Source organism: Anomaloglossus baeobatrachus, chromosome 5, assembly GCF_048569485.1.
Source record: "Anomaloglossus baeobatrachus isolate aAnoBae1 chromosome 5, aAnoBae1.hap1, whole genome shotgun sequence".
NCBI classification, from domain to species: domain Eukaryota; kingdom Metazoa; phylum Chordata; class Amphibia; order Anura; family Aromobatidae; genus Anomaloglossus; species Anomaloglossus baeobatrachus.
The window spans coordinates 524732641-524756994 of record NC_134357.1 but is presented as its reverse complement, the minus strand read 5'-3'; the positions used below and the strand labels follow the sequence as shown (position 1 = coordinate 524756994).

At 41.8% G+C, this 24354-nt stretch overlaps 1 protein-coding gene across 1 annotated transcript in view; it reads right to left on the bottom strand.

Annotated features, from left to right (window-relative positions):
• LOC142312890 (uncharacterized) overlaps nt 1–24354 on the bottom strand; it is a 155570-nt gene that overhangs the window by 44158 nt on the left and 87058 nt on the right. The window contains 8 exon segments of the mRNA XM_075351875.1: nt 4869–5458; nt 20999–21086; nt 21280–21377; nt 21986–22076; nt 23545–23642; nt 23726–23854; nt 23938–24061; nt 24144–24323. Coding sequence (XP_075207990.1) covers nt 4869–5458; nt 20999–21086; nt 21280–21377; nt 21986–22076; nt 23545–23642; nt 23726–23854; nt 23938–24061; nt 24144–24323 — 1398 coding nt within the window.

Sequence of the window (24354 nt, the reverse complement as noted above, 5' to 3'; positions counted from 1 at the left end):
ATATATATGAAGGGACAGAATCTAAAGATCTTTTTTACACCTAAGCCTGCCACAGTGACAAGGGACGTCCTCTACGTCTAGAGGAAAGCAGGTTTAATCATAATCACAGACGACGATTAGTTATTGTGCCTTTCATGAAAAAAAAAAAAAACTTATTACAGTTTTTACAGTTTTGACTAAATTCTCTGATGAGACTTTAATTTTAGGCCAGTAATCTCTACTATGGGCAAAATCTTTGATATTTTCTAAGAGATGTGATCCTGGAGTATTTCAATACAAACTGCCTCGTAATCCAGCATCAACATGGTTTTATAAGGGATCGGTCCTTCTCAGGCTACTCTGATCAGCTTCCATACATAGGTAAGTTCCAGACTGGAACAGGCTAATCTTGTGAATATTCTCTATATGGACTTTTCAAAGGTATTTGGTATAGTGCCACATAAAAGGTAGAAAATATGTGTAATTAAGTAAAAAAACCTGGCTCAGTGGAAACAAAGGGTGGTTATTAAATGAACATACTCTGGGCCACAGTAAATAGCGAGGTACCACATGGGTCAGCATGGGGCCCCTCTTCTTTTTTGTGCAAATCAGATTTTATTTGAATAAAGAACATGTTTACAAGTTATAGGATATGTAACATGTGAAATAGAGTAGAATAACTCAAATCTTGGAGGTAATAAGTAATACAACACTTTTCTACTTTCATAATAAGTCCTTTGATTACACACTTCAGGTCAGACCATCATCACCCATGTATCAGCTTTGCTTTGGAGATGATGCCCACTGGATGACCAACAATCTGACCCCCAAGCAAAAATTTATGCAGCCTCGTTTAGAAAGTGGAGGCAAAGTAGATGCACAAAGTCTCTGAGATGGCAATCCTGTCTAACAATGTAAACATAACATAAAATGTACAAAGAGGAAAGAAAGATGAGAAGAGAGGAAATGTAGGGGGAGAGGGAAAAGAAAAGAAGGACCAAGAAGATGTCTCGTCTGGGTCATGTGCAGCCCCCGGCACTTTTGTTTTGTGGAATGGACAATCACATAGGTCTCACGCTCCCAACTTAGGCTTAAAGCCATAGTACCAGGTCTGGTGTCTCTCTGTACATAATCTACAGTGCCCACAGCCTGAACACTCGCTCCCGAGTCCGACGCCTGGCCGACCAGCTCCTCCATCCTATAGATCTGGTTAATCTCGGCCACCAGTTCAGCCCGCGAGGGCACTTTGGTTTGCCTATAGTACCTTGGGATTAATCTCCTTGCTCCCGTCAAAAAAAGCCTTAACAAGGTTCTCTTGAAGTTGGCGATCGAGATATTGCTTAAGGATAGAAGAGCCAGTTCCGGCATTGGCTGAAACCTAGGGGGCCCTCTTCTTTTTAACATAATGTCCTTGTAGAGGGCGTACAGAGTAAAATGCAAATATTTGCAAAATTATAACCTGCCAGGTAATCAACACTATTAGGATAATTAAATATTACAGAAAGATTTTTTAAGTTGGATGCCTAGGCTGAGAAATGGCAATTGACAATTAATGTAGATAAATGTTAAGTTATGATGTTGGATAAAAAAAAATAAATAAAATAGATGTATAATAAAATGATAGAACCCCAAGTCAAACTGTCACTAAAAAAAAGACTTGGTATATGGGTGGACAACAAAGTCAACTTTAATGACAAGGGCCAGGCAGCTATTGCCAAGGTAAAGGAAATAATGGGATGGTTTAAAGGAGGAAAAAAGGCTAATGACAAGAACAAAGCTTTGCCTCTATACAGTTGTGCTAAAAAATCACCAGGGTATGTGAACTTTCGATCAGGGTCATTTGGTTGTTTTTGGTTGTCATGATTTAAAAAGAGAAAACACAGTAGTTTGACAATAAATGGTTTCACCCAACCACTAACCAGAAGTGGAAAAAAAGTTTGTGATATCATTCATATTCAATGAAAAAAAAGGTCAAGAAAGCAAAAAATCTGCTGGGGTTTGAGCACAACTATATAAGTCACTAGTCAGGCCACCCTGTATTGAAAAATGATTTGATAGTCATGCAGAGTGACTGCAGTGAACCCATTTAATTCTTTGACTGTTGGAGAGCAGTGGATATTTTGAAGATTCATCACCTCATTTGTTTGCGGTGTTGTGGCAGCATGTTTTGTTTTGTGTGTCTCTGGACTATCTGGGGTATGATTTATGCTTAATTTGTTGCCTGAGTGCAAGATTTAATAAGAAGTAGATAAACCACAGCATCATAATAATCATCTTTATTTATATAGCGCCAAAATATTCTGCAACACTTTACAATTCAGAGGTTCATATACAAACAGTCATAAGTACAATAATAGTAAAATAATGACAACCCTCCACATAAGAGCTTATAATCTACAATGAGGTGGGGGAAGGGTGACACAAAAAGTACAGTTATTTACTACAATGGTCCAGCCATCGTGAACAAATGGGGGGGGGATTGATAAAAGACTGCATGAGACAGTTACCAGTCAATAGGTGTAGTGCTTTTGAGGGCAGGGGAAAGTTGGATGAAGAATTACATTCAGAGAAATAATTAATGGGCTATATATGAATAGGACTTTGATTAGTTAACGTGATAGGCCACCCTAAAAAAAGATGCATTTTTAGGGAGGTCCAAATACTGTGAAAGTTGTGGTTAGTTCTGATTTCTTGGGGTAGAGCATTCCAGAGATTTGGTGCAGCTCAACAGAAATCTTGGAGCTGGGAGTCTGAGGATCAGATTAGTTTGGATGTTAGTTGAAAGTCACCTGCGGAGCGTAGAGAACATCAAGTGTACATGATAATTTGCTGGCACTAGAGACCCCCTTATCTTCCTCCCTTCCTGAAGAGGCACTTGCATACTATTTTACCACAAAAATTTAGTATAGGAGATTCTCTAGCCTGGAGTAATTTGAATATTCCAATTATCCCATATGAAAGTATAATATTCAGAAACAGAAAGTGACTTGATCAATTCCAAAAAGTGTCGAATCCATGGTGTAATTTCTCTTTCACTATTTGTAAGCATAATCTGTACCAGTTCTGCTCTAACTCAATAGTTTCAGAGGCATTATCGTTTTAGTTTTTGAAGTAGCGTTCCTTATCAAAGAAAGAAAGAGATAGCCCAAACTCAGAGTTCCAATAAGTTTTCAAACCAAATATTTATTAACAATTGCCAAGTTACAGAGCACATGCAAGGCTTCAAAACAATGTATAGAGTATATCTGCCAAACACAGTATTTGAAAATCAAAGATAGTTTAGAGATTACTAAAATACATTTTGCGCTAATGTATGCATATATGTTTCTCCCCTCAATCAGAAATACCCCATTATTCTGGTCATATTAACAACATGGACAGGCAACCAAATCTTGCACAATATATACATGATGACATTATGTACAACATTAACCACCTAGAGAGAGACTGCAGTCTCTTTTTTCCTACTTGCTTGTTTTTATTTAACTTTCCACATGGCCATGTAAAGGGATTGATTTATTTATTAGCTGACGAGCTGGTTTTTATTGACACCATTCATTTTACCATATAAATGTACTAAAAGTGATAAATAATAAAAATTAAAGTTGGATAAAATTAGAGAAAAATCTCAATTTTGAATTTCTTTTGGGGGGGTTGTTTTTACAACATTCGCTTGGTGGTAAAAATCAACTGCTGGTTCAGTATGGTTTTATATATTATTTCTGTTACCTATTTAAAAACAATGATTAAAATGTGTAAAAAAAAAAATAATCCAAAACCCAATTTTTAAAAATAAATAAAAAAAATAATTAAAATGCAGTCATATAAGGTCTTGCTTTTTTGGGCGGGGCAACTTGTAGCACCATTTTAGAATCCATTCAAACTTCTGATATATTTTTATATTTTCATAATGTTTATTAGTTTTGACAATTTCATACATAGCAAAAGCAAATGTTATTATTCTTTAGATTTCACCTCATCATTTAGGGACTAAGGGTCTTTTTTCAACTTTTATTTTTATAAAAAATATTATTATATTTTTAAACTTTTATATTTATCTTTTATATTTTGCATGATTTGTTGCTTCTTTGAGAAGATCACTCAGGGGACGTAAATCGGTTTGATTGTCTATACAATACACTGCAATACTGCAGTATAAAAGTGTATTGTAAAATTGACCATCTCCATAGGTGTAGTAACTAGAGATGAGTAGACCCGTGGAAGTTTGGGTTCTGTGGGTTCAGCTGGACATTAAAAAAAAGAAAAGAAAAAAAGTTTGATCCTGGACCCGAACCTTCATTATATCTGATAATGTTGATTTTACCCCCAGTGCGAGCCATTCAAATAGTGCAAGTGGCTCGCACTGGGTCAAGCTCTGAGAGTACCCAAGAACAGCGATGCTTGCTCGAGTGGTTAGCATACGTAAAAGTACCTGAATTCCAAATTCGAACACTGATTTTTTTGTAAACTCTGTGTTTGGTGTGAACACCGAACTTTAAAGTTCAGGTTTGCTCATCTCTAGTAGTAATATGCCAGGTATGTTCAATTGGCCCCATGGCTGACATGATAACCCACCGGAAACCACTAACATGTAGTGGTGGGGCAGATAGGCATCAGGAACAACATCCCATTACTAAAATGACTGTGCCTCTGTGTGACTTCTTTCATGTTTAACATGGTTTTATTTAACTGTAAAACATTTCCTTCATTCTGAATATGAAAATGGCTTCTCCCCTGTGTGATTTCTTTACTGTGTAACAAACATTGCCATATTTCTATAACATATCCTGCATTCTGAACATGAAAATGGTTTTGTGTGAATTCTCTCATGTTTACCAAGATTTAATTGTATTGTAAAAAAAAAAAAAAAAAATCTACAATATTTTAACCATGATAATGGTTTCTTTTGTGTGAGTTTTTTGATGTTCAACAAGATTTGATTTCCGTGTAAAATATTTCCCACATTCTGGGCATAAATATGGCTTCTCACCTGTGTGAGTTTTCTCATGAGTAACAAGATGAGATTTCCTTTTGAAACATTTCCCACACTCTGAACATGAAAATGGCTTCTCCCCTGTGTGAACTACTTGATGTGTAACAACATGAGATTTCCGGCTAAAACATTTTCCACATTCTGGACATGAGTATGGCTTCTCCCCTGTGTGGATTCGCTCATGTATAACTAAATCAGATTTATGGGTAAAACATCTCCCACATTCTGGACATGCAAATGGTTTCTCTTTTGCGTGATTGGTTTTATGTTCATTCCTTTCGTTACTTTTATTTTGTTGAACAGTCTGTGATGAATCAAAAGACAACATCCAATTATAAAGATCAGAAGATAGATCTTCATTGTAAGAAGTTGAGTTTATATCTGGGATGATGGCAGGCTGTTCCTGTGTATCTTGTGCGATATTGTGATCTTCTGTTTTAACATCTGAAGACATCACATGTCCCTCTAAGTTTATCATACTGTCACCTGCCAAGAATAAAACAGTTAAAATGGGGATTCTATCAGGAAAAACACAGAAGCTTTTAAGGATAAGATTAAGAAAATAAATTCCACCATAACTTGCATGCACTTCCACAGATATGAGGAGTGGTTATATTTTGACCATTATCATGAAATTATAAGTGTGCATTATGAAATAACACATGGACAGACTTCAAATTGGATTATGATGAGGTTGTGCTCCTGCAGCTGTCTGAGAGCTCACCGTCTCTGCCTTATTAGACCGCGTGAGTATCTGAGTTCACCGATTGGCAACTGTCAACTTAACGTTAGCACTACAGACTGTGGTATACACCATCAGTAGTAGCGGGGACTCAGCTCTGGACCTGGAGAGGGTCAGTAAAGCGGTTTGGGTTTTTAAAAAAAACAAAAGTTCACATGGGGACAGAGGGTTAGTAAAACTGTGAATTCCTTTAAGTCTGTGGTGGTAAAACACATCACAATAAGGACAAGTAGGTCATGATGTAAGGCCCCGGGGTCTTTCTCTTGCAGTTTTCCCATTTCTGTGCTGATTGTACCATCTACATAGCCTAATAGACTAAAAAAAAATGCATCTATGTTCACATGTCCCGTAATCAACTGTTAAAACGGATCCAGCAGGAATCCATTGGCAAAAAACTTGTGCAAACACAACTTTTTTTAAAAAATAGATTTTTGCAGTATCTGTGTTTTATTTTTTTTTTTTTAACATGGGAATCTTTGGAAAACGGATTTGTTAACAGATTGCTATTTATCTACCATTTGAAACTGATCCAGTAAGCAAAAAAATGGATCCTTTACAAATGAAAGAAAAATGAACGGCTAAATAGCAATTAGTTAATATATCCGATTTTCATAGACTCCTATGTTAAAAAAAAAACGGATCCTGCAAAAAAATCAATTTTTTCAAAGCTGACAAAAAGTTTTTCTTGCACAACTTTTTTGACAATGGATTGCTGTTGGATCTATTCTAACGGATGATTACTGGACATGTGAAGTTAGCCTTAATTTGCAGTAAAAAAAGTTTTACAAAGTACTGGTTAAAATTGTCAAATCTTAGGTCCCGACGTAATAGATAAGCAGTTAAGGAACCTTAAGGCTATGTGCGCACTAGAAAAGTGATTTTTCTCAAGAAAATTTCTTGAGAAACTTCTGGGAGTTGAAAATTACCGCACCTGCAGTAAAAAAACGCACCAAATCCGCGGGAAAAACGCATGCGTTTTTTGCCGCGGATTTGCCGCGTTTTTTCCGCAGGTTGTTCCCTGCGTTTTTTTTATGCTGTAACTACTGCAATAAATAATATAGATAATAGATAGATAATCGATAGACAGACAGATAATGGATAGAGGGAAAGATAGATAATAGATGAGAAAGACCTATATAATGTCCCACCTCCCTGCATTTTCTAAGCTGGCACCCTTTAGTGACTTTCATGTGGCACTAAAAAGGGTGCCTAGCCTTGTATTTAGCCATAAAATAAATAAATAATTAAAAAAAAAAAAAAAACACGTGAGGTCCCCCCATCTTTTGTAGCCAGCTAGGGTAAAGCAGACGGCTGCAGCCTGCAGACCACAGCTGGCAGCTTCACCTTGGCTGGTAATCCAAAACAGAGGGCCCCCCACGCTGTTATTTTACATTAAATAAATAATTTAAAACAAAAAAACGTGGGGTCCCCCCCAAATTGGATCACCAGCCAAGGTAAAGCGGACAGCTGTGGTCTGATATTCTCAGACTAGGGAGGTCCACTGTTATTGGACACTCCCCAGTCTAAAAATAGCAGGCCGCAGCCCCCCCAGAAGTGGCGCATCCATTAGACGTGCCAATCCTGGCGCTTCGCCCCAACTCATCCCATTGCCCTGGTGCATTGGCAAATGAGGTAATATATGGGGTTGATGCCAGATGTGTAATGTCACCTGGCATTAAGCCCTGGGGTTCGTGATGTCATGGCGTCTATCAGATACCCGACATCACCAACCCAGTCAGTAAGAAATAAAAATTAGACAACAAAAAAAGTTTTATTTGAAAAAACACTCCCCACATTCCCTCTTTCACCAATTTATTGAAAAGAACAATCAATTCCACGTCCGGCGTAATCCAATAAGGGGGGGGTCCCACGGCGATCCATACCATAGTCACTGTCCCATTCAATGAAGAACAGAATGTTGGCTGGGAGAGCAGTGCAGTGACCTGAGCTAACATCAATAGCCCAGGTCACTGCAGGGGATGATGAGCGCTGCTGTCAGGTTAGATGAGATCCTGCTGTGATGATCTCCTGCAGTCACTGCTTTCTATGCCCGCCGTGTTGTCAGCAGTATCGCAAGAGCCTGTGACGTCACCGCCAGTGACAGTCTCGGGCCACTCGCGAGACGGGCATAGACAGCGGTGACGTCAGGAGGCAGGAGATAGTCACAACAGGTAATGATCTCATCTCACCTCCTGACAGCAGCGCTCGGTATCGCCGTGGCTGCACGCACTGCTGTGTGTCAGTGTCTGCCTGCGCTGCAGGGTGACAAGCTACTGACACTGCAGGGCAGGCAGCGGCGGGGCCGGAGCGGGACACAGACTGCACGGGCACCCGCCGGACGTCACACGGAAGTACTTCTGTGCGGCGTCCAGGGAGTGTGACGTCTGTGTTTACTCTGCTCCGCTTCCTCTTCTGTCATAATGACATCACTCCCTGCAAAACCGCAGGCAGCGATTAGCATTACTGCAGGTAAATCTCGGCTATACCGGGGGTATACCGCACATCATTTGCTACCTGCGGTATACCCCCGGAATTTCGCGATTACATTACAGTGAATGGAGTGAAATACCGGGGGTATTCCGCAGGTACCTGTGGAAAAGAAGTGACATGCACATTTTCTCAAGAAATTTTCTCAAGAAAATCTTCACAAAGAATTTTCTTGAGAAAAAAAAACAGTGTGCGCACAGCTATTTTTTTTCCCGTAGGTTTTGCTGGGGAATGTCTGCAGAAAGATTGCAAACATTTCTCAAGAAATTTCTGCAGCAAAACCGGGGGTAAATCCGCGGGTAAAACGGCCTAGTGCGCACATAGCCTAAGGAAGATTTTGCCCGTGTCTTCTTGAATGTCTGTCTTCATTTAATGTCCCAATGTGTAATTCTATCAACTGGCACAGATCTTTTTCTTGAATTCACTTGAGAAAGTTACTACTTGATTTACAAAATACTGTTTACAACATGACCATTAAAATGATCCGCAATGAGATATTTTAGGCCACTGTATATTGAGAGAGTTCAGAGTCCCAGTGTAGGTGTGAGTTAATTTTGGAGACTAAGTGCAAACTTATGTTTTATTATTCATTTTTATCTAAATTGTTAACACGCCATTCAGTGCTGATTTTGCTATAAGACTCTTCCCAAAAGTAAATCCTCTTCAAGTTCTGCTTGATGACAGTTCATTGAAGGTAGAAGAATACAAGACAAACTAAATCTTCTACAAAACACTGTGGGTCATCATGTTGTGTTGTTTAAGGGGCACTTTGCACACTACGACATCGCAGGTGCGATGTCGGTGGGGTCAAATCGAAAGTGACGCACTTCCGGCGTCGCTCTCGACATCGTAGTGTGTAAAGCATTTTTGATACGATTAACGAGCACAAAAGCGTCATAATCGTATCATCGGTGTAGCGTCGGTCATTTCCATGAATTGGGAAAGACCGATGTTACGATGTTGTTCCTCATTCCTGCGGCAGCACACATCGCTGTGTGTGAAGCCTCAGGAGCGAGGAACATCCCCAACCTGCGTCTCAGCCGGCTATGCGGAAGGAAGGAGGTGGGCGGGATGTTTAAGTCCCGCTCATCTCCGCCCCTATTGGCCGCCTGCCGTGTGACGTCGCTATGACGCCGCACAACCCGCCCCCTTAGGAAGGGGGCGGTTCGCCGGCCAGAGCGAGGTTGCAGGGCAGGTGAGTGCATATGAAGCCGTCGTAGCGATAATGTTCGCTACGGCAGTTATCACCATGATATCGCAGCTGCGACAGGGGCGGAGACTATCGCGTTCGGCATCGCAGCATCGGCTTGCAATGTCGTAGTGTGCAAAGTGCCCCTAATTCTTACTAAATCCCTTAGATTTCACCCTTAAATCCTGAAAGGAGGTACAAACTTTGTTTCAGAAAGATCTGCAGTTTTTAGTTCCCTGAATAGTAAAAAATAAGTAACGCTGATACCGTAATAGAATAGTCAGAAATAGAACCAAGTGTCATCACCTGGAGATTAGTTGGGGTGCAATAAGCCTAAGTAAGAATTAAAATATTATATGAAGCTCATGGGTCAGAACCAGGAGAAGCACAACAGGAGCGAGCCAGACAATCCAAAAAATGAGCCTTGAGCTTCATCAGGAACAAAGCAGAGGTCCGAATGAGGGTCAATAACACAAGAATCAATAGCAATACATAGGATAAAGTACCCAGAAAATAATGTAACCAAGATCACCAGGTAGTGCATGGAAGAAAGATTCCCCTATATAAGGGACAAGGCTGTCATCTTCTGACACAATGTGCCTTTGCAATGTCATGCAACGACAGAGAAAGACAGTCAGAGTCCAAACCATCAAAGGGCACAGCAGACAAAGTGACCTGGAACACCAGCAAAGGGAGAGCCTGATGGACAAGCAATCAACTACAGATGTTGACAAAAGCTGATTGATTTAAGTAAATAGTATCCTTATTTTAGGGCCACTCAAACATTTTTTTGATTTTTGAGAAGCCTATAAAACAATTTCAATAAGATGTTTTTAGGCAACCAGAATCTAATACTTATTACTACTATTACTATTGGTATCTGGATATTATTAACACTTTTCTTTGTGATAGCAACAGCAGCCTCTGTCCAAATATGTTCGATCTTATGACAAATATTCACAGCCTCATGTATAAAATGCTGAGCAAAAACTGCCACAGGAATATTTTGGCTCCATGCATTGCCTTTCTCAATAGTTAGTTACTAATGCCCTTTGAGACTGTAACACTTGCAGCTGGTGTAACTAAGGGCTTACCACAAGGTGTACGCCAGGTACCACTCCCAGGGAAGTGACCAGGACTGTGGCAGCTGACCCCCGGGACAGGTGCCAGACTCAGGAATAGACGGGTACAGGTGGGGTGACTGAGGCAGGCTGGACAGGCAGGTACGGACAGGAATGGTGGGCACAGCAGGGGTGCACAGGTATGGGAAGGCAGGTATCAGAGGCAGAGACAAAGGGATGGCAAGACAGGATCTCAGGACCTGACAACTAGCTAGGTAGCAGACTGGATACTGACTACCGAACTAAGGCATTGTGCAGACTCCTCCCCTAATGGGAGGCGGCCTTAAATACACAATGCCTCTCAGCCATAGGCTGAAAGACATTTCCTTGAAATGGAACTGGCGGCCCTTTAAGAGGAGGGCCGGTATGCGCGCGAATCTTAGGAGCACTCCCAGGAACCCTGTGTGGCATGTACAGGGCCCAGGAGGGGAAGGAGGCAGCAGAGCAAATGGATGGCCAAGCGGCAGCGGAGGAGAACGCGACCCGGTTGCATTGGGTTGTCTGCAAAGATACCAGCTCTGGTCATTAATGAGACATTGGTTGAGGATCTGGTTGATCTGACCTATGTGACTATTAGTTTCTAAATGGTATGCAGAGAAAAAAATTCAGGACACTCTTCAAAGATTTTCATAGTGCCCTCTAGAACTTGGAGACAAAATTCAGTTGTGCATTCAACCATATGTGAGCATAGAGACCATGAATATGGAGAAGAAAGTTCTTAGTGCAGAATGTCTGAACCAGCCAAGGAACTGAGAGTTTGCTAGACAACTGGACAATAGGAGAACATTGGATTCATGCCATCTGCCACCACATGTTAAATTATCAGTTTACAAGGTTTTTAGCAACATACCACAGGTTGGGCGAAAGTATTGAAGTGAAGCCTGTATGTATGCACTGGCCTTGTCAGCTTGATGAAGAAAGGGCAAAAATCAGATGGAAAATCGCAATATAGTTAGAAATAGAGCGATATGCGCAGTGTGTTATAGCTACTAGCAATTGTATTATCATTGATTTCTTGTGAAACCAGATCTTTCAACCTGCTTAAAAATAATCGCTTGGTGGCATGAAATTTCACCATGTAATAAGTCGCTACCACATCATAATACTTGCTTTTTTGAACGACTAGCGACTTTCCACCGACCACAACAGAGATCTTTCGGGTGAACATTTGCTTGTGTAATGAGCTTGTACGCATGATAACTGTCACGGGGAGTGGATGACAGGGCCGGGACACTTAAGCTGACCCTCAGACTGCATACCCTGCGTTGTCCCTCAGCTCATAGGTATGCTTGATAGTAGCAAGGTCTTAGTGACCAGCATTTCCCTGACTCCTGTCCTAGCCCTGATATAATTCCCCTCCCCCACCTCCAACCGAGGAGGGAGTCGGGACCGTAAACACAAACCCCACAAACAGACAAGGACAGGGGAAAACGACAAATTGTACACACGGCAACCACACACAAAAGAGCAACTAAAATTGCATAAGGGGACACAATATAAAGTGGAGAAAGTAAACAGACTACTGGGAAACGTCCACACCGTACAATAAGCATAGCATAAACTGATGCAGCCTGCACTTATGCCCAAAAAGCAAGTCACAGAGAGAGTTTCTCAGTCTCCTTTCTCCTCCTGGCCAAGATTCCAAATGAATGAAAATAATCAGCACCCTCTGCTGGAAGTAGAGGGTATATATAGGACCTGGGAGTGGTCCAAACTGGAAACACGTGACCAGGAGTTAGAAGCTGCTGAAAGGTAAACTAACATTAACCGTCTCTTACCCAAAGGAAAGGGAATACATTTAGTCAGCAGAGTTTCACAAGGTAAAGTGAAACTCTGACCCAGAAACTGTCACTAAACTCCACAACAGAGAGAAGACCATGACCATAACAACGCAATAAATATTCGCTCGTCAATTGCTATAGCTAAAAAATGTTCCTGTCTAATAGGGCCTTAAATGTATAAAATAAGATCATTCCTTTGTTCTGATGATACTGTTGTTTGGACAGACGTATTAAAACCATATGTTCCTGAGGACTGCCTCCAAAGAGCGTTTTCTACGACAAGTCAAAATGCGCTAATTTGGTATTTTTGAGATGTAACCCAGCTGCACAGAGATGATAGTAAAACCTGAGTAGGTAGTAAATCTGCTATAACATTTTTTGCAGATTTCCAATGTTGGGTTACAATATGTAATGACAAGAGGTGTCCCAAAGGTGCCTATCCTACACATATGTACTAAGCAAATAAGTGTAAAGGGTGCTTTACACCAGAACTGTGGAGTAGGAGTCGGAGCTCATTTTGGTGGAGTCGGTATAAAATGCACCGACTCAGATTCCTAAAATATATAATAAATTGGGGACAGTAGTGCAATGCAGAATGTGCTGAATATTTTTTCATAGGAATTTGGGAAAGTTATGAAATGTCCTATAAATGGCTGTTCTATTCCTGATCTAAGGCTACATTCACACACAGCGTTTTTGCTGCGTTTTTTGAGGATACGTTTTTTAGCTGCAAAAGCAGATCAGCTTTTTAAAAAAACGCATGATCTGAAAGGTTTTTGAGCTCATAAATAATGCTTTGAATAGCAAAAGCAGATTTAGAGTAGAAAAACACCATAAACTGACTGCTCATTCTCTGTGAGGATATGTTTTTGAGCACAAAAACGGATCCTCACAAAACGAAGTGTCTAAATGTCCTATCTTGAAACCCATTGCCTTTGCTGAGATGCCCAGAGTCACTGCATTTCACTGAATTATTTTACCATCAATGTTCGATATGTTTGTGACAAGAAAGACATTGTTAGTAAGACACTGGCAGTAAAAGATAGTAAAGCTCATCACATCAGCCAGTTTCTCCAGGCCTTAGTGGAAAAAGTTCTGCAAGATTAGGAAGCAAAAAAGAACAGGTTCTTGCTATCGTAACGGACAATGCTTCACACATAAGTACAATTAAACTGATGAATGAGAGTAATGAACAACAGCTAGAAGAACATTTAGGATTCAGTATGTGTGAGATGGAGCCACAGTGCTGTTCATGTAACTGAGGAACAAACAGATATTACAACAGAAGAACAGCAAAATGATACTTTAGGATTAGATGATCTTGTTGAAGCTGCTTCAAAACACTTTCATATTCATCACATGCGCTGTGTTGTGCACACGCTGCAGTTGGCAATAAGAGATAGTCTGCAAGAGGGACCCCGATTTCACACATCCGGTTTTTCGCCATTTTGGCGGATGCGGCACACTCCAGTACAGTGTATACAGTACAGTGGCGGCGCGACAAACATCGGTCACATGATGTCATGTGACCTGGAAGTTGCGGCGCTGCCACTGTACTGTATCGTACTGTACTGGAGTGCGCCACATCTGCCAAACCGGCGAAAAGCCGGATGTGTGAAACTGGGCGGACAAGCTGTAAATCTGATTAGAAAAGTGAGGAAATTGGTTATTGCCGCCAGAACCCCTAAAATTGATTCCATCTTGAACAGACATGCTGAGAAAGGGGCAATTGTTGATCAAGCCACTCGGTGAGGCAGCACTTATTTAATGACTGAGTGATTGCTTGAACTAAAATCATTTCTTATGGTGAACCCTCAAGTAACATTAAATGAAGGTCAATGGACACAGGTGGCTGAATAGAAGGAATTGCTTAATCACCCATTTACCGTGACTAAAAAATTATAAGCTGAGGATTTAACTCCTGGCATTTTCATAAGACTTGCTATTTTGCCTGTCCCAAAGAGGAGGATTAATCGCAGATGGCATTTCTGCTTCAATGAAACGAAGAGAGACACAGCTATTGGAAAATAAAATTCTTCTGGCAGCTGTTTATGTGGCCCCAAGTCATCGTATACTGCTTGATGATCAACAGCTTACTAAAGGAAAAGAAGCTTTGAGTGAGGTAGCAGTTAGGATGAGCAGCTACAGGATTGCCAGGCGCAAGAGGACTTGGGGCCTAACAGTGCTACTGCTGCCATATCTTCATCCTCATCAGATGAGGAGTTTAACTTTGACAAGTATTTGGATGACATGGAGCAGGCAAAGCGTTGCCGCAAGGAAAAAGATTTCACTCCGTCTCCAATAGCAAGCAGATTGATCATATTTCAGTAAAATTTTTCACTTGCTCTCAAAGAAATAGAAAAATTCAACCATTCATCAAAACTGACTATGCACGAGGCAATTCCTATATACCCGGAAATTGTTAGAGATGTTGCCCATGTGGTTACGGCTTTGCCTCCAACCCAAGTTAGTGTAGAGAGGTTGTTCTCTAGCCTTAAAATTATTAGGTCATATTTGAGGTCATCTATGAAGGAGGATCTGATGGAGGCAATTCTATTTCTTACAACAAATTCATAGACTGCACAAATGTTTTTTAGTATGTTTTTGTTGAAAACTGTTTTTTGCCACTTACATAGTGTATTACATAGGGTTATATATTACACTATGTAATACACTAGGTAAGTGGCAAAAAACAGTTTAACAAAAACATACTAAATAATAAAATAACATTTAGTATATTGCTTATATTTAAGAGAAAAATGTATTGTAGTACAATGTGAACATTAGGCATTTAATCATTTTTATGATACAATAATCAAGATATTTAGATAGAACATAAAATATATTTATTGGAGTACAACTTTAGAACGCAAAAAACTGTAATAAACTGTAAATATGTAATACAATATGTATTACATATTTACAATTTATTACAGTTTTTTGTGTTCTAAACTTGTATTCCAATAAATATATTTTATGTTCTATCTAAATATCTTGATTATTGTATCATAAAAATGATTAAATGTCTGATGTTCACATTGTACTACAATACATTTTTCACTTAACTATAAGCAATATATATGTGGGAGTCGGAGTCGTTGCAAGGGAAATTGAGGAGTCGGAGTCAAAGGTTTGGCTTACCAACTCCACAGCCCTGCTTTACATACTGCGACATCGCTAGCGATATCGCGAGAGATAGCACCTGCCCCCGTCGTTGATGCGATATTTGGTGATCGCTGCCGTAGCGAAAATTATCGCTACGGCAGCGTCACACGCACATACCTGTTCTGCGATGTCGCTCTGGCCGGCGAACCGCATCCTTTCTAAAAGGATGGTTCGTGCGGCGTCACAGCGACGTCACACGGCAGCCGTCCAATAGCAGAGGAGGGGCGGAGATGAGCGGCCGGAACATGTCGCCCACCTCCTTCCTTCCTCATTGCCGGTGGAACGCAGGTAAGGAGATGTTCGTCATTCCTGCGGTGTGACACATAGCGATGTGTGCTGCCGCAAGAACGACAAACAACATCGTACTTGTGGCAGCTGTATTAAGGAAAGGAGCGACGTGTCAACGATCACCGTTTTTCAACGATTTTGCGATCGTTGATCGTCGCTCCTTGGTGTCACACGCTGCGATGTCGCTACCGGCACCGGATGTGCGTCATTAACGACGTGACCCCGACGATATATCGGTAGTGATGTTGCAGCGTGTAAAGCACCTTTAAGAGAGGAAAAACAAAATCCAGATTGTTTGATATTTCCAACCTGTCTACTAATTGAAGTAGACTCCAATCCGGCAAGTGTGCTACCTAAGCATCAGCCCTAAAATAACCTGAACGTGACAAATAGCCCAAAGATTAACAGATGGTGCTGAAATAAAACATAAGCTACTCAGATAACCATGACTAAATTGTTCTGCTCTCCTAAAGTCTTCACTTTGCAGAGTTTCAAACAGTTTCAAAAGAACTACAACAAAGAAGGACCACAAATTTTCAAATTTCATGATCTTAAATCAGATCCAGCTATCCCAAATTATTGCTCTTCAATCTAAAATAACTTTCACCAGGCCTCTCAGTTTTCCTTATATACCTTAGGACGTTTAAAGGGGTGGTTCACCCATTTTTTTTCCCCCCCAATGATTCTCACTTACCATTGTCTGCATCTTCTGCATTGGCTTGTATTTCCATTTCTGGCACTGAGCGGCGCTATCCTGCACGCTCAGTGCCTGTCACATGACCCCCTGGAGCTGTGGCCGCCGGCATCCTCTGACGTCCCGGCATTTCCGGGCTCTCAAACAAGACGGGTACGTCACAGGATGCCGGCGCCACTCAGATTGAGTGACAGGGCTGTGGGCGGTGACTACCGCACGTCACAGCTCAGCATCGAGTGGAGGATCCGGAGGACGTCAGTGTGGAGCCGGCGTCCTGCAGATGGTGAGGCTGAGGCACGGGGCGCCACTGTGCAGTGCAGGGGGGGGGGGGGTCTTCAGCTGAATCCCCCCCTGCACGTAAGTATGTGATCACACTGTCCACCCCGCCCGCTCTGCTGCGATGTCAGGAGAGCGGCCGGTGTCGGGCAGTGTGATCGTGTGCTCCTCCCAGCAGCAAGACACTGACAGGCATGTCACTGCTGTGCTCTGCCATCTGTCCTGCTGCATGGGACCAACTGTCTGCACTCTGTCACCTGCACCACAAGTCACAGAGTGGAGACAGTTGGTGACAGAGCACCTCTGCCCCCCCCTCTTCTTTCCCCACTCTCTTCTCCCCCCCCTCCCTCTCTCTCCCCCCCTCCCTCTCTCTACCCCCCTCCCTCTCTTCTCCCCCCTCCCTCTCTCTCCCCCCTCCCTCCCTCTCTCCCCCCGCTCGCTCTCTTCTCCCCCCCGCTCCCTCTCTTCCCCCCCCCCTCTCTCTTCTCCCCCCCTCGCTCTCTTCTCCCCCCCTCGCTCGCTCCTGGCATGGTCAGTACAGAAATCTCTCCATCGTGGAGGGGTGAGAGGGAGTAATAAACATGGAGTCCCTACTGTGTCTGTGTATTTATTTCTAATAAAGTATTTTTCTCTGTGTGATGTCTTTTTTTTTTTTTTAAACCCTTTGTTGGAGATTCTTAATGGCCAGGTTAAACTTGGCCTGCCATTAAGAATCTCGGGCTTTATACCAGCTGGTAAAACATAGCTGGTATTAATCCCTTATTACCCAGTGTGCCACCTGCCACCAGGGCCACTGGAAGAGTTGGATACAGCGCCTGAAGATGGCGCTTCTATGAAAGCGCCATTTTCTGGGGCAGCTGTGGACTGCAATTCGCAGTGGGGGGCCCAGAAAGTTTGGGCACCCTGCACTGTGGATTCCAATCCCCAGCTGCCTAGTTGTACCTGGCTGGACTCAAAAATTTGGCGAAACCCACATCATTTTTTTTTTTTTTAATTATTTCATGAAATTCATGAAAAAAAAGGGCTTCTCTATATTTTTGGTTCCCAGCTGGGTACAACTAGGCAGCTGGGGGTTGGGGGCAGCCCGTAGCTGCCTGCTGTACCTGGCTAGCATACAAAAATATGGCGAAGCCCACGTCATTTTCTTAAAAACGTTTTCAGTGAAAAACCTTTATAAAAAAAAAAAAATGCTTCCCTGCATTTCTATTGCCAGTGAAAGTAACACCAAGCAGCGGGGGCTAGCAGCCAGTAGCTGCTTTGGTTACCCTTAGCAATAGAAAATGCAGCGGGAGCCCACAAACAATGTGATTTTTTTTGTTTTATTTTTAATGAATTTTTTTTTTAAAAAAATCGGCATGGGCTTCGCCCATCGAGCACCAGAGCATTTTACTGCTCAATTCATCCCAAGTAATCAGATGACTCCAGTGTCGGCCGATTACTTGTTCTGTGTCCCCCTGCATCCATCGCAGCGTGTACGGGCTGTGAGGTCAGCGGAGTGGAGACAGTGACATGCTCTGCTCTGACACATAGTGTGCTGCATGTCACTATCTTTCTCCACTCTGGTACTTGTTGTGCAGGTGACCGGATGCTACATGTCACTAACTGTCTCCACTATGGGACTTGTTGTGCAGGTGAGAGTGTATACAGTTGGTACTATGCAGCAGAAATCACAGAGTGGGGCAGTTAGTGACATGTATCATCCGGTCACCTGCACAACAAGTCCCAGAGTGGAGACAGTGACATGCTCTGCTCTGACACGTAGTGTGCTGCATGTCACTATCTTTCACCACTCTGGGACTTGTTGTGCAGGTGACCGGATGATACATGTCACTAACTGCCCCACTCTGAGACTTGTTCAGGTGAGAGTGTATACAGTTGGAACAATGCAGCAGAAGTCACAGAGTGGAGCAAGTTAGTGACATGTATCATCCGGTCACCTGCACAACAAGTCCCAGAGTGGATACAGTGACATGCAGCACACTATGTGTCAGAGCAGAGCATGTCACCAACTTGCTCTGCTCTGTCACCTGCGGTGCTGCATGTCACGTTTTTGCCGCGATTTGGTGCCTTTTTTGCTGCGTTTTTGCTCACTGCGTTTTTAATCAGTGCACAATGCCATTAAAGATTGTTGATGAAAAAAATAAAAACGTCTGTCATTTCCTTATTCAAAATGTTCATTGTATGCAGGAGAGCAGACAGCAGCTGCAGAACTACAAGGCTCAGCATCCTCCATCCAGGACTGTATGCAGATTTTTACCCAAAAAGAAAAAAAAAAAATGACATGGGCTTCGCCATATTTTTGTATGCTAGCCGGGTACAGCAGGCAGGTACGGGCTGCCCCCAACCCCCAGCTGCCTATTTGTACCCGGCTGGGAACCAAAAATATAGAGAAGCCCTTTTTTTTAATTATTTCATGAATTTCATGAAATAATTTAAAAAAAAAAATGACGTAAGCTTCGCCTAATTTTAGTGTCCAGCCGGGTACAACTAGGCAGCTGGGGATTGGAATCCACAGTGAAGGGTGCCCAAGCTTTCTGGGCACCCCCACTGCGAATTGCAGTCCGCAGCCACCCCGGAAAATGGCGCTTTCATAGAAGCGCCATCTTCTGGCGCTGTATCCAACTCTTCCAGCTGCCCTGATGCCGGGTGGCTAGCTAGGTAATAATGGAGTTAGGGCTAGCTGTATATTATCAGCTAGCCCTAAGCCCGAAATTCATGGTGTCACGCCAATATTAGACATGGCCACCATGAATTTCTAGTAATGATAAAAAAAAAAAAAACACAACACACAGAAAAATATTTATATTAGAAATAAAACACAACACAATTAGTGACTCCATCTTTATTGAAATAAAGAACCCCCCCTCCGCAGTAATCCTGGGTTAGGGTCCCGCGCCGTCCAATCAGGATCCAATATCATCTGATCGGTTTGCTGGAAGGCAAAGCGATCAGCTGATGTGTCAGGTTAAACTACGTGAATCACATCATACATCAGCTGATTGTATAAAAGCCGATTATACAATCAGCTGATGCATCAGTAGAAAAAAAATAAATAAATAAATAAAATACTCACGTCTGTGCTGATTACCGGCAGCTCCTGCAGCGGAGTCTGATCCTGGCCCATCGCTGCAGCAGCTGCCGGTATTCAGCTGATGAAGTCCCCTGACGAAAGGATCAGCTGATAGCCGGCCGGGCGCGAAAAAGCCGGCGATACCACGAGAATCGATCAGCTGATGCGTCAGGTGACTGCATCAGGTGATCCACGGCCAGGTCCTGCAAGCTTCGTGCGTGCCCCGGGGAGACTGCACACAGCCAGAGCGGCGGGACCGAGACAGGGGCTGGAAGCAGGCATGACACCCGGACCCTGCAGACAGGTGAGTATGACATACACACACACATACACACTCACACACACACTGTATATACACACACACACACACACACACACACACTGTATATACGCGCACACATACACACACACTGTATATACGCACACACACTGTATATACGCGCACACATACACATACACTGTATATACTCGCACACACACTTTCTTCCCCTGGCTGTGTAGAGCTGCTGCTGTCTCTGTGTGATTTCTCTTAGTGCACATCCACAGGGAAGAGGCAGGGAGGAGGGTTTGGGTGGGAGCAGAGTGGGTGTATTAGACACAATGGGTGTGTTAGATAAGCCAGACACCGCCCTAGAGCCACAAAGAATTCTGGGACTTGTAGGAACTGAACACAGGAAGTCAGAGGAGAGATTAACCCCATCAGAGCTGGAGCCAGCAATGAGCATGTGCTGCTAGTGCACAATAAAAGCTAATTTTGCTGAAAAAACATAATAGATGTGTTGAGGGGCACATATTAGCAAGATTTATCAGAAAAAAAAAATCAGTTTTGGTAACTGGACAACTTCTTTAATGCAAGCATGGTTATCACACTCCGATTATACAACTTAAATCTCCTCAACCTTTAGCTCATGACGATTCGGATTTTAACTTTTAGAGGCCTCACAGAGGCGAATTCTGCTACTTATTTCAGTGACTTCACAGAGAATTGTTTTGCTGTGGTGTACACAAAACATCTCTATTCCCAATTTTTTATTTCAACAAGATGGTGGTGACATTCATGATCGGATCCTTATAATTTGTGGTCTCAGACCTTGTCAACATGGAACATGATGCACTGAAGCCATCCGTTTCTATATATTGTTCACGGATCCATTTTTCTTGAAGCAAAATCAGACACTGTTACATGACAGTAGCCTCAGCAGTTACTACTTACCTGGGTAGTCATAGGTAAGAGTCTCCTCTTTAACCCTCTTTTCACCTATCATATATGTTTCGGTAGAATTAATGTTCAGATCTTTATCCTGAAACAAAGATTATAAAAGTCACAGATGGAGAAGTCACATCTATGATAAGCTCTAATCCTGCCATCTCCACCGCTCTTATTACACAAGAATAAAACATATAATACTGGAGGATAAAACAAGACCAAACACAAGACCTTCACAGCCGTCTACACATCATAGGGAGATTTCATGACACCTTCTCTCCATCTACCTGATCATCCTGAGGAACATTGGGATCTTCTTTTGAACAATTCTCTGAAAGAAGGGGACGGCGGCATCTCTTTGATGTTGTCCTCTTACGGGATAAAACTGAATGACACACATACAGGGACTTCTGTCATTATTGGTCGCCTATAATGGTAATGCTATCACATTTTTATCAATATCACATTTAGTTAAAGGGGTTGTCCTGTAAAATAGCAAGACTTATATTTACCACCAGCGCCGTTCTAGTGATGTTCTCACTCACTCTCCCGGGGTTCATGTGACACTGTTATGTCACACGAGCCCTGTGTCCAATAAGGGATGACTTCACTCTCTCTGCCTACAGATAAATCAGTAATCAAGGAGAAGTCAGAGTTATGGCTGAAAGCTCACTTCCTCTGGAATATTGCTTCATCCAAAAGTGGGAAGAGTGGAGCCAGCACTAATTCTTCATTGCGCTCGCATGACATTACAATGTCATGTGAGCATTGGGAGAGTGAGTGCCGACAGGTCAGGTGAGTAAAATTGATTTTATTTTACCGGGGCAAATGTGCTGATTGAGAAGGGGCTGTCCGAGTAGTGGACAGCCCCTTTAAGGGGAAATACATAGCTAAAAACACGTCACCACATTGAGCTACAAACAACACAAAATGTTAGCAGCTAGTGACTGAGTAGAGTCTGTGACTTCTCTGAATTTACTGGTTACTACTCACCTGGGCGGTTATCTGTAGGAATGTCCCCTTTACTTCGCTTATCAACCCTCACATAAGTCTCTGAAGTATTAATATGGGTCAGATCTTTAACCTAAAACAAATATTGTAAAAGTCACAATAGTGTAAAATGATTTAGACAATTAAAGAAGCACTCCCAACTGTATGCCTCTCACTTCACTTGTATACGGAGCGCTTCTCTGCATTTTAGCTTCTAGTTTCCTTCCCTTCAGCTTCCATCTTGATTCTTACGTCTCATTCTACATGTCACTCCTCTATGCTGTGCTACAAATTCCATGATGCACAAGCAAAAAAAAGTAAAAAATAAAAATCACATGACTAGCTTGTGCCCGCACCAACACTTCCTGATAGAGGACACTATAATGATCCTTTCTATATTCCCCTAAAGAAACGATAAGATTTTTGTCCTTTTGTGACAATTTTCACAAACAATTAAATGTGTTTTTTTGTATTAAAGACTTAATCAATTATTTCATTCTCTCTTTTTTTACGTTAACTTTACTCATTTTTGTCTTTTTCTTTGTTTGGCATTATGGGTATACAAAACTTTTAGCCTGATTCACAATATGAGATTTATATTTTAATTTTGTATACCGTAAATGTTATGATGTTTCCATTACACCTTATTGGGGTATAAAATTGGTCTAAAAATTTGTGTGCACTTACAGAATAAGGTGTGATATTTTATTGCTTTTTGACAAGATTGTGTAACTTTTTTGTTCTAGAAAAAGAAAGCCAAAAATTAGCATTTTTTGGACTTTGTGACAATCCATCAAATACAATGTACCTATTATTATGTTGATGCAAAAAGAGAGATAACATAAAAAGATTAATTAAAAAAAAATCCACACAAAAAAAATGATGACATGGGGCCTATAAGGATACAGTCAAAGACACTGATCTGAAATATCCTTCATTATAAATGTGTAACAGGAGCTGTACAGTCACTAACAGTAACTGTGATAGCTGCTTCCACCCTCTATAGACAACTTCATTGGCCAATCCATGTAATTTCATCATTCACAAAGTTTTAGTGGCTAAGATGATGACTCCCTTAAGTAATCAAAAAAGCATATAATTCCCATGGGGTCGCCATGTGATCACTTGAAGCAATTGAACAGAAGTATGCCATGAATTTTCAGATAGAAAAGAACAACTAAATACGATAAAAGTAGCTTAAACTGTATACTATAATATAGTAGAGAACTAGTAAGACAAATTCAAATATAAAAACTGGACTGTTACTTTAATTATAACTATCATAAATGATGCAGCAGTAGCTATCCAGTAGCTGGGGGTGTCCTATATATTTCCAACCTTTTGAATCCTTTTTCGACCAACAGTCTACATATCCGAAAGATTTTGAGAAGAGCCAGACAACATCTAACGTCTATGGACAACTACATTCTTGATATTTCCACTGTTCTTATTTCATTGGTATAAAACATAAAACACTGGTGAAAACAAGACCTGAACACAAGACCTTCACAGCTGTCTACACATCACAAGGGGAGGTTTCATGACACCTTCTCTTCATCTACCTGATGATCCTGAAGGACAACGAGATTTTCTTCTGAACAGTCCTGTGGAAGAAGAGGACGGGGACATCTCTCTGGTGTTGTCCTTTTACTGGATAAAACTGGAGGAAACACATACAGGGGCTGAATTCATTCTTTACATACAGAGAAATATAGGCCATGTTTCTTTAGTCCAGTCTATTACCTGATGATGTCAGGGGCTGGGAAACCTCCATCATGATATCTTCGTACAAATCTTTGTGTCCTTGTTTACAGTTCTGTGGGCGAAGAGGATGGGGACATTTCTCTGGTGTTGTCCGCTTACTTGATAGAACTGGAAAAAACAAAAACAGGGACTGAATTCATTCATTACATACAGATAATTATAGGCCGTGTGTATTTAGTCCTGTCTATTACCTGGTGATGTGAGGGGCTGTGGAACCTCCATAATTATGTCCTTGTAAAGGTCTTTGTGTCCTTCTAAATACTCCCACTCCTCCATGGAGAAATGGACTGTGACATCCTGCCATCTTATAGGAACCTGACACATACAATGATACTGTCATCACCCCGATCTCTTCATAGTGTTACTGCATAATGCCCCTCATTCCCAGCAGTGTCACCTCTCCAGTCAGCAGCTCAATCATCTTGCAGGTGAGTTCTAGGATCTTCTGGTCATTGATGTCCTCATGTAACTGGGGGTGAGGTGGAGGCCCCGTGATTGGGGTCAGAGTTCTTCCCCATCCCTCAGACTTAGGGGCCTGAGAGCAGTCAGAAGAGGTCTTCTTTACTACTGTGTAATCCTGGTTATGGAGAGAAACATTAGTAAATTTC